We start from the raw sequence: 10,978 nt of genomic DNA, 5'->3' as shown, positions 1-10,978 counted from the left end.
TGTGTGTGTATGTGTATATGTGTGTGTGTGGGTATATGTGTGTGTATGTGTGTGTGTGTGTGTGTGTGTGTGAGTGATGATTACTTATTTATCTCTTCTTCATATGATTAATAAAGGAGCTGAAGCTTTCTGATTCGTTCCTCGTCCTCGACCTATAAATGTGACGCATGTCTGACGGACTGCTGTGATTGGTCGTCGTACATGCTGACATCATATCTGTGGCTGACATCATCATGTTCCTACAACAGACACTTCAACATTCACGTTGTTTCTTTATCTCAAGTGGAAATCGAACAAACTGAAGAGAAACACTGAAGGTTTCATCTTCACCATCAGTCACTTTATAAACCAAGGTGTGTGTGTGTGTCTGTGTGTATGTGTGTGTGTGTGTGTGTGTGTGGCATGAGTCATCACTGCATTTGCCGGCAGTGTGCAGTGACACACACACACAGACACACACACACACACATACACACAGACACACACAGACACACACACACACACACATACACACAGACACACACACACACACACACACAGACACACACACACACACAGACACACAGAGACACACATAAGAACCATCTGTTTGACAGGCAGGCTGAATCACACAGTGGAGGGAAGCAGTGTGAGAGTGTGTGTGTATGTGTGTGTGTGAGAGAGAGACTAGGCAGGCAGTGTTTCCCGCCTCTCTCCGGCCCGTCAGGATGTGGCGTTGCGTGGCAGCACAGCTCCACAACCTGTCGCCAACGGAGACCGTTGTTTTACTGTGACCGTGGAAACAGGATGTAGAAGAGATGTCGGAAAACAGGAGAGAGAGAGAGAGTGTCTGAGTGTGTGTGTGTATGTGTGTGTGTCACAGGTGAGTAATGTTGCATTCACTGGCACTCAGTGAGAAGAACACTGAGTCGCTCTAGAGGGAGGAAGGAGGAGGCGTCGGTACCATTTAGACTTATGATGTCATCAGTGCTCCACATTCTGATTGGACGACACCACGGACACTGGTCGGTCTGACCTGGGTTTCTCAAACATTTGTAGGTCCAGCGTTGTCATCAGTCTGATGCTGGAGAGACATCCAGAGGCAAAAGATGAAGCAGCAGATACATCATAAGGTTTTGTTGCTAGGCGACATCTAGTGTTTGTAGTAATGATGACAGGAGCAAAGGGGAAAGTGTTGGTTGGGAAGAGTCAGGTCAGGGGCAACACGTCTCATTAACAAAAGAAACCAGATGGAACCAACCCTGGAACAAATCCTCTTTGTCTGTCTTCTCCACCAACCACTAACTGAGAGCTGCTCAAGCTTCACGTTACGCTTCATGAAAAAAGTCAGGAGACTAAAGGTCAAATTCCTACTTCATCCTCAGGAGCAGCAGTTCCAGGTGCAGGAGAAGACCCAACACCCTACAGCGCCACCTGGTGAAGTGGTTAGGGCTGGGGACAGTGTCACGACGGACCGGGGTCCTGAAGTCCTGATACTGCAGCCTGCTGGTCCACAGACACACTGTCTCATCTCTACATCACACAACACGTGTTAAATTATAGATGAACCTGGACCGTGACTGTGAAGGTTTTGTGGCAAAAATCGTAGGAACGACATGGGTCAGGGGTCAGGGGTCAGGGGTCATGGTGGCATAAACTGTGATTGAAGAGTTGAAGAGTTTCACTGGTGTCCAGAAATATCTGATGGAGTAAATACAGCCGGTCACCACGGTAACCGATGCTTTGCTTCTCTCCTGCAGTGACAGCTACATAGTGCGCGTCAAAGCGGTGGTGATGACCAGGGACGACTCGAGCGGCGGCTGGCTGGCGCAGGACGGCTGCCTGAGCAGAGTGGGCGTGTGCAGGCTGCTGCCGAGCGAGCTGCTGGGACGCAACACCTTCCTCATCCACGGAGAACGGCTCAAAGACAAGCAGGTCGGTCCAGCAGCGGTCGGTGTGGATGAAGAGATGACTTTAACGTCAACGGGTCTGTGTCTGTTCATCAGCCACATCAAACCCCCCCCCCCCCCCCCTGCAGGAAGTCACAGGCCTGTTCCCACCTGATTTCACACCTATATTTAAAACTTAAAAACTCATGTAACAGATCAGAACTGTGGTTAATGATGAAAACACTTGACTGATGAATGAATAAACACTTTATTTATATCCTTGAAAACAAAAAGCATCAAACTCTTTAAAGGTCACGTTTCCTGGCGCCAAACCAAAACCTAACCTGGCCCGTTGGTCTGATGTGTTTTTCTTCAGGTGATTCTGGAGTGTTTTCTAAAGAAAGATCTGGTCTACACAAAGGCCACGCCCACATTCCACCACTGGAAGGTGGACAACAAAAAGTGTGGTCTGACCTTCCAGAGCCCGGCCGACGCCCGAGCCTTTGACCGCGGCGTGAGGAAGGCCCTGGAGGACCTGACAGAAGGTACACAACAGTGTCCGTCACTTCATGTGTCCTCCGACAACATAAAGGTGGTTTAGAGACGCTCTGAGGAAAAGGCTTAAGAAAACCGACCCAGGAGTAAAAATGTCTCTTTGGTTGACTAGAACCACCTCCTCGTGGTCGTATCCCTCCGCCACTTACATCCTGTTTAAATATGAACCATGTGTGAAAGTTTGTCATATTGCTGTGAAGTCTTGAGTAATGGCTAAAACGTTTTGTGAGGTCACACTGAACTTTGACCATCAAAATCTAATTAGTTCAACCTTGAGTTCAAGTGAATTCTGAAGAAGTTCTGTCGAGGTGTTACTGAGATATCGTGTCCATGACAACGAGACAGACAAGCTAAAAACAAAATGGCTGCCGTTCCGACTGTTGCCGATGTAGGGGAATAAAAAATCCCATTAGACACAAAAAATTTCAAAAGGCTGCTATTTTCCAAGATGGCCGCCATTTCTGGCATAATAAACACATATTTCACTCCAGAGTTTCACCCATTTGACAGATTTCCATGATTTTGCAATTGACTCTAATGTTTTGACTCTTGATGTCAAATTTATTTCATTTTCTTCAGTCAATTAAATATTATTTAGAATAATTCAAATGATTTTTAATTAGTAAAATGCAGGTAAACTGTTAACACTTTCACAGGTGTCATGTTTTACAGTGTAGTAAATGTTGTTTAAATGTGACACCTGGATCATTCATATGGAAACTTGTCAGAAATGTCGGCCATCTTGGAAAGCACTTGTATCCACAGAGATGTAACGTTTGATGTGTCTCCAGGCTCGACCACGTCCTCGTCCACGCTGCAGAACGAAGCAGAGCTCGGCGACGATGACGTCTTCACGGTGAGAAGCTCCTCCAGAATCCCCCCAGGGTCTGAGGGCAGTAAAGGGGGGGGGTGTTTTATTCTTGGTGCAGACAGGAGACGCTGCTTTGGTTTGTAGCGATTACTTGTTGAGATAAGACCAGACTGTGTGTCGGTGTTTGTGTTTGAGGGGGTGGGAGCTGGGGGGGCTGGGGGATGGAGTATCAGACAGGAAGTATGAAGGGGTCGAGTATCCTGTGGTGTGACCAGATACATGTCGCCATCCAGTTCAGGGTTTGTTTGTCCTCACAATGTGGAAATGTCAACACACACACACACACACACACACACCTCACTCACCTCACTCCATGTGTTTACATGCAGTAAACAGATAACGTCAGATGACCTCAGATGACCTCAGTGTTCTGCAGTGAGATGATTTTCAAACATCACGTAAACGTCTGGTTTCTGTGATCGGGGATTAGATAAAGTGTCACAGTAAAAGTACTTCCTGTAGTTACAGTATCACAGTAAAAGTACTTCCTGTAGTTACAGTATCACAGTAAAAGTACTACCTGTAGTTACAGTATCACAGTAAAAGTACTACCTGTAGTTACAGTATCACAGTAAAAGTACTACCTGTAGTTACAGTATCACAGTAAAAGTACTTTCTGTACTTACATTCTCACAATTTTTAAAAACTTTTTTAAAAAAAAAAGACTTTTTATTAAACTATATTTCAACACAAAGGGACAGGGGATAATATGGATCCTGTTTAAAGGAGCTATTTGTACATTTTGCTATCGCTACAAAGCTAACGTTAGCATCAACAGCTGTTTACTGACCAGTGTTGACAAGAGCTTCAGCCATCGTTGTGTTTACAAGACAAGACGTTATGACACGTCCTCTGAGCAGCTACTTCCTCAGACTGCACGCTACAGTGACTCGGTATTGGAAAGTGGGCCGGAGCTAGCTGGTTAGCATGCTAACATCAGTCCAGGAAAAGAAGTGATAAAACAGAGACAATAGTTAACATCGGTGTTTGACAGCTGTTGGTGAGTAAAGGAATGAACATTTCTTCTAGACTGGTGACAGGTGGTTGAAAACACCTGCAGTGACATCACTGTTTGGGGTGTGGCCTGAGGCCTGACCTCACACACATTGCAGCAGCAGTTCGCTCTCTTGTGTGAACGACCCTTTGACCTTCTCTTTCCTCTTCCTGCAGACCGCCACCGATAGCCCGTCCAACTCGTCCCAGAAGAGAGAGCCGGCAATGCACGCGCTGGCCCCACCCACCTTCTGCGAGGCCCGCCGGCACCACTGCATCCTGGGACATTTCTACGAGCAGCACCGGCCCTCGGATCACTACTTCCTCGACCAGGTGAGAATCAGGGTGCGATGGAGCCTGACTCATTAGCCACGTCTTTCAGAGGCGGGAACTCAAACATTCGTCATCACATTGTGATGTCATCAGCTGTGTCTTTGACCTCACGTTCAGACCCGTCTCTGTCACTCTGCATCTCTGCAGGCGGTGCACATGTTTCCTCAACACGTCAGCTTCCAGGTGGAGGAGGAAGAGATCGTTAGGATCAACCCCCGCGAGCGGACCTGGCTCACCGGCTACGAGGACTATCGCCACGCCAACTCCACGCGAGACAAACTCACTCGGCCTGACAACCCCAACGCCTATGTGCACTTCACCAAGAGCGAGCCGCCCAAACACGACTACACCTACCCGTACCCGCTGAGCTGCGAAGTGCAGCGAGGCTGCGACGGGAAGCCGGGCTGCTTGGAGCTGGGCGGCGGCCGCAGAGCGGTGGTGACGGTGCAGCCGCGAGCTCTGCAGCCTAAAGGCAAACGGCGGAAGGAGGATGGTGAGCGCTCGCGCTGCGTTTACTGTCAGGACATGTTCAACCACGAGGACAATGGGCGGGGCCGCTGCCAGGAAGCGCCCGACCCCATCCAGACCTGCATCCGGCGGGTCAGCTTCATGTGGTGCGCGGACAGCCTGCTGTACCACTGCATGTCGGACCCGGAGGGCGATTACTCGGACCCGTGTTCCTGCGACACCAGCGACGAGCGCTTCTGCCTGCGCTGGATGGCGCTGGTGGGGCTGTCGCTGCTGGCGCCCTGCATGTGCTGCTACGCCCCCCTCAGGGCGTGTTACCGCTGCGGCGTGGCCTGCCACTGCTGCGGTGGGAAACACAAAGCTGTGGGCTGAGGCGTCACAGGCCCCGCCCCCTCACACAGACAGCAAGGACTCATGGGAGGAGCCAGAGGAGATTTCTACGTTGTTTTGTCGTTGTCATTTGTCTCGTCTCCAATTTCCAGAAGGAGGAAAAAAAAGTTCCTGTTGTTTTTTGTTTTTCGTGACGTTGGAGACGAAACGGCTTCAACTGTCACGACGACTGAACAAAGAATATTCATTTATATATAAAATTCTATAGATATAAATATATATATAAAACAGGTACTTTATATTTTTACACTCATGTGTTTTAAAGGTGAAGAAGTAGAAGAGACGTGTGTGAATGTTGTCGAGCTGCAGAACGTTTCACACTCAACGGATTTTAATCACGAGGTTTGATCAGTTTTAAAAATTAATTTACAGAAATATTCAACGTCTCACACACAAACACACACACACACACACACACACACACACACACACCTGATGTAAGACCACAGTTCCCAGTATTATTTCAGAAAGGTCATGTCAGTGTGATTTCCTGTGATCTGTCACTCCTGCTGCTTGTACTGGTCAAACTGGTTGTTTCTGTCTTTACTGGTTTGTGTTTGTTTGACGAGAAGAACAAAAACTACAATAAGAGCAAAGCTACTGGAGGATGTGTGTGTGTGTGTGTGTGTGTGTGTGTGTGTGTGTGTGTGTGTGTGTGTGTGTGTGTGTGTGTGTCTCAAAGGGCTGGGCACAGGAAAGGAAACTCATTGAAACAGTTACAGCTCACTCACACTCTCCTCCTGGTCCTGTCTGGTCCTGGTCCTGGTCTGGTCTGGTCCTAGTCCTCGTCCTGGGTGGACCAGCTTGTTCTTGTCTTGTATTTAAAGAACATGTAGAACCGAAGGAACAGAGAGAACAGTAGAACGTCTGGAGGGAACAAAATGGCTCCACAGATTTCTTTCACCGTCTTAAAACACAGAAAGTTTGTTGATCAAACGTTTTGAGCTTCGACCATTAAAACCAGTTCAGAGTTTCTGTTTCTGTCACTGATCAAACCTGTTGATGTGTCCAGCTGCGCCCTGAAAACTGATCGATTAAAGAGGTGAATCTCTCAATGATAAGACTCTCCTGTGAGCTGGTCTCAGAGCAAAACCAAAGGTGTCAAAGGTCAAAGTTCAGGCAGATCCCGTCACATTAACACCAGGTGTGAACAGAGTCTCAGTCTGACAGAACAGGTGTGGAGCTGATGTGGACTGTAATGGATTCTCAGGCTGTGTTCAAACATCAGGATATTACCATGCTGATGTTAGCATAGTGATGTTAGCATTCTGATGTTAGCAAACTGACATTAGCATACTGATGTTAGCATACTGACATTAGCATTCTGATGTTAGCATACTGACGTTAGCATTCTGATGTTAACATAATGAAGTTAGCATTCTGATGTTAGCATACTGAGGTTAGCATATTGACGTTAACTTACTGATGTTAGCATACTGCCGTTACAATTCTGACGCTAACATACTGACGTTAACATACTGACGTTAGCATTCTGATGTAAGCATACTAACGTTTGTATTCTGATGTTAGCAAACAGATGTTAACATACTGACGTTAGCATACCGACATTTGCATACTGATGTTAGCATACCGATGTTAGCATACTGACATTAGCTAAAACTAAAACTATAGTGCAGCCTCACAGAGCTGCTGCTCGGCTGGAGACACCTACAGCTGATTTGCCGCCACCTCAAGTTACTTTAGCAGGTTTTGCTCTGAGACAGCACATGGTTTAAAGGTTAGTTAGTTGGTTGGTTAGCTGTAATGTAAACAGAATAAAACATGTCAAGTACAAGAGTCCACATTTAAAATTCTGTGTCCAGGTCCAGGTGGTTTCAGCAGAGACCTCAGTCCAGTCCGGTCCTCCAGTCCCACTTGTCTCTGATGTCACTGAGCCAGCAGGAAACAACAGGTGAACCTGCCGTCACCTGTTCACACTGATCCACATCCACTGAAGGACCACAGACCCTCACTGAGCATCAGGGGTCAGTTTCACTAAACACCTCAAATTAAGATTTTCCTTAAAGTCTGAGTTAAGGTTTTCTTCAAATAAAAACAGTTGCACAAAACATCCTTAAGTCTTCTCCTTAAGGTTTCCTTAAAATTTTCACTTAAGTATTTTAAGGTTTTCTCCTGATCTTAGTCTTATACTTAAGGAATCACTTAAAGTCAGTTAAACTGTAAAAGACCTTAGAGACCAAACTAAGGGAAAAAACTAAACCTCTGACTCTGTCTTGACTGCAACATGGCTGAGTTGATGGGGACACATGAGGAAAATGAACATGAAAATGAACACAAATACTTAACTAAGGGAACCTTTAAGAGATTCTGTGCAACACCCTTAAGTGACATTAAGTGAAACATAACTAAGTAGAAAACTTAAGGTGTTTTGTGCAACCGGCCCGAGGATAGCTTGACGTGGACGTGGGCGTGGTCTTGGTGTGGACTGAGGTCATCAGCAGGACTTATGTCTGGTTCTTCTTCATAGATAGAAAGGGTCTCTCTCTCCCTCTCTCTCTCTCTCTCTCTCCCTCTCTCTCCCTCTCTCTCTCTCTCTGTCTCTCACTCTCACTCTCAGGTTTCATGATCCCACTGCCGTTTGTTCCCTCCTTTACTTTTCAGTGTTGAGGAAGTGAAGTCTCAGCAGTGAGTGTGTTGGTCTCTGCTCTGTTAAAGCTCCATATTCTCTTCTTCTTCTGTGTTTTATTTGAAGTGTTGATCCATAAGAAGATATGTTTGTGGTTTAAGAACTAAAACCATCTCAGTGTAGTTTTACAAATGTGAATACAAGAACTAAACGTGGCACAAATCCTCCTTGATAAAACACGTTAGCTACTCAAAAATTCAGGATGGCCACTATTTCCAAGATGGCTGACATTTCTGTCAAGGAAATGTTGTTTGCAATAAATTCACCAACAATTTTCCCATAAGAATGATCCAGGTGTAAAATCAAACATTTTAACAACATAGTAGGTGAATTTAGTTCAATGTCAAAGATGAAGTCCTCATAGTCAAAAATGTAGGATTCAATTACAACATCAATGAAATCTATCCAATGGGTAAAACTGGTGAAATATGTTTCCTATGCTGGAAATGGCGGCCATCTTGAAATTTCAAGCGTCTAATAGAATTTTTCAAATTAATGGTCTAAGAGGGATAAACAATTTAGATCCTTGTATCTACATTTGAAAGATTATTATAGTTATCTGCTGCACTCTGTTACTCTAGTAACAACAGGTTAGTCAGCCAATCAGAAGAGAGGAGGCTCTGAGCCTCTCTTCTGATTGGCTGACTGTTTTCTGAGTGATCCAATAAAAATAAAGCAGATTTCAGGTAAAAACACTCAGAGAAACCAAATCCTGCAAGGTTTGGATGGTGGGTCCAGGTGGGCGGGGCTTGGTGACTGCTTTGTTGTGACATCACAAAGTTCCAGAAGTCCTGACGGCTGGTTTTAAGGCTCAGTTTCTGAATACAGGCTGTGTGCATTTCTCTGTGGACTGAGGCTTTGATACTTTCACAGTATTAATATAGAAGCTAGAGCTGATCTATAATCACACTACACATGGACACAGACCTTTACACTGGAGGAGCTTTAAATGACAACGATGTCAGAGCAGTTAGTGTGTTGGTGACAGTGTTACAGGAAAGTGCCTGAAGCTTCCTTTTCATTATGTCCTTCTGTACATTTCAAATGACTGTGCAAAAAATGCAAAGGTTGAATTCATTGATTTGTTTTTTTATATATAATTCACATTTTTACTGATGTAAAAAACTATATATATATATATATATATATATATATGATACACACATGTACATGTGTATGTATCAAGTGTATGATGTACATTTTCAGTTCTATTTTTTTATTGTTTCTAATATGATGAACGTGAAAGAGACGATGAGACGTGAATAATACAAATACATCATCTGGAAACTAAAGGAAACGGCTACACTGTGTCTGTCTGTCTGTTGAGCTTCATGAATTCATGATTCTACGGTGGCCCTGAGAGGTCAACACAATGGAACACGTCGAAAACACTAAAAACAACAGGAAGTGTTTCCAGGGGACAGAGAAAAGTGATGGAACTGTTCTCCAGACGTAAAGCAACATGTTTGTGACCAACAACAATCACATTATCACAATTTCTTTTTTTCAGTGAAAATGAAAAAATGATCATTCCAACTGAAATTGCGATAATCACAATATGTTTTTATCTCCTGCATCATCATATCGAACAGTGTTTTTGGAGGTTACTATGGCGACACATTTTAGGGGCATCATAACAACTCTGGGGGATTTTAGCGACAAAACTTTAGTTCAAATCTTTCAGTTTTGGTTGATCAGACGTGGTTTTGGAGACACAGTCAAATTCATATTTAGTGAGTGAGAAAACAAAAGCTGTATTTTACAGTAGTATTTTTTATACTTTCATTTCATGTCATTAATTTGCACATTATGTAGTTTTGAAATCCTGATCCAGACCCTGAGCTCAGACATGAGTAAATCATTTATTTAATTAATGATAAATTGGGTATTTGAAAGTTTAACAGGGTCATTGAGCAACATTAGTTAAAAAACACTGATTCATGAAGACAACACAAACTTCACTGTGAACAAACAACGTTCAGAGGCTTTGCTCCTGGCTCCACGCCACTTCACCGTCTCTGCAGCTTCCTGAGAGCTGGGACGCCACAGGACACGAACCAGGATGTTACTGTGCTGCTATGACAACGGGGGGGACTGTATCTTGAGCCAGCTGCAGGGAAAGGCTGCTTCCCACAATACCTATGGACAAACAGAGGTCCTGTGTGTGTGTGTGTGTGTGTGTGTGTGTGTCATACCTGACAAAGTGACAGCAGGTCCTGACATCACACAAACATCTGAAGGTCTTCAAAGATCTGGATTCAAGACTCAAAGGGAAAAACAGTCTCATCTTCCTCAGCATGAAGCAAAGATGGCCGCTGACCCGTCCACTGGTCCAGGAGCCGGTCCAACACACCTGTCCAGAGTCCAAACCACATGACTCTGTTTTCACTGACTGAACTCAATGAAGAGAAAAACCCAACGCAAAAAAAACATTCACCAAAATCAAACCACCCACGAGTCAGACCTGCTTCTGAGTGTGTGTTAGCATAGTTAGCATCTTTTCAGATCAATTAGCATAACCTGCATGTTTTCAGAATGGTAAGCGTAGTTAGCATATTTTATTTGTTTGTTTGTTAGCTTGTAACTGGCAGTGGCTGACAGTGTTAGCAGTTGTGCTAATGCTAACTTTCTCTGTTCTGACAAGGTTTCAGGTGTATTTAGCCCCGCCCCCCTCCCCACAAGTTGACAGGATTGGTTCCTGAGGTTTGTGACGTATGAAACCCTGAATCTGTGTTTATGAGACTGTGATTGGTTCACTGCAGTTCAAGGTGGAAACACTCATCATCATATGTCTGTGTTATATAAAAACATCACATGGACGTTAACGAGGTGAAACAGACATGAAGACACGGG

The 10,978-nt window shown here is 44.8% G+C and overlaps 1 protein-coding gene across 1 annotated transcript; it reads left to right on the top strand.

Annotated features, from left to right (window-relative positions):
* Positions 1 to 1,595: 1,595 nt before the first annotated feature.
* On the top strand, positions 1,596 to 7,538 carry LOC111237588 (sprouty-related, EVH1 domain-containing protein 2-like). Its single transcript, XM_022766733.1, has 6 exons — positions 1,596 to 1,606; positions 1,740 to 1,914; positions 2,245 to 2,413; positions 3,215 to 3,279; positions 4,465 to 4,620; positions 4,768 to 7,538. The coding sequence occupies exons 1-6, from the start codon at positions 1,596 to 1,598 to the stop codon at positions 5,458 to 5,460; spliced, it is 1,269 nt and encodes a 422-aa protein (XP_022622454.1). The 3' UTR covers positions 5,461 to 7,538.
* The last annotated feature ends 3,440 nt before the right edge of the window (positions 7,539 to 10,978 follow it).

Source organism: Seriola dumerili, unplaced genomic scaffold (assembly GCF_002260705.1).
Source record: "Seriola dumerili isolate Sdu_G_001 unplaced genomic scaffold, Sdu_1.0 BDQW01001001.1, whole genome shotgun sequence".
Taxonomy (NCBI): Eukaryota; Metazoa; Chordata; class Actinopteri; order Carangiformes; family Carangidae; genus Seriola; species Seriola dumerili.
The sequence above is the reverse complement of the archived record's forward strand: the minus strand, read 5'-3'. Positions and strand labels throughout refer to the sequence as shown.

Bases quoted from the DNA above. Each gene is read 5' to 3' on its own strand.
- LOC111237588 (XM_022766733.1), top strand. The intron at 2,414-3,214 runs GTACACAACAGT...ATGTGTCTCCAG, and splicing joins CCTGGAGGACCTGACAGAAG to GCTCGACCACGTCCTCGTCC. The intron at 3,280-4,464 runs GTGAGAAGCTCC...CTCTTCCTGCAG, and splicing joins GCGACGATGACGTCTTCACG to ACCGCCACCGATAGCCCGTC.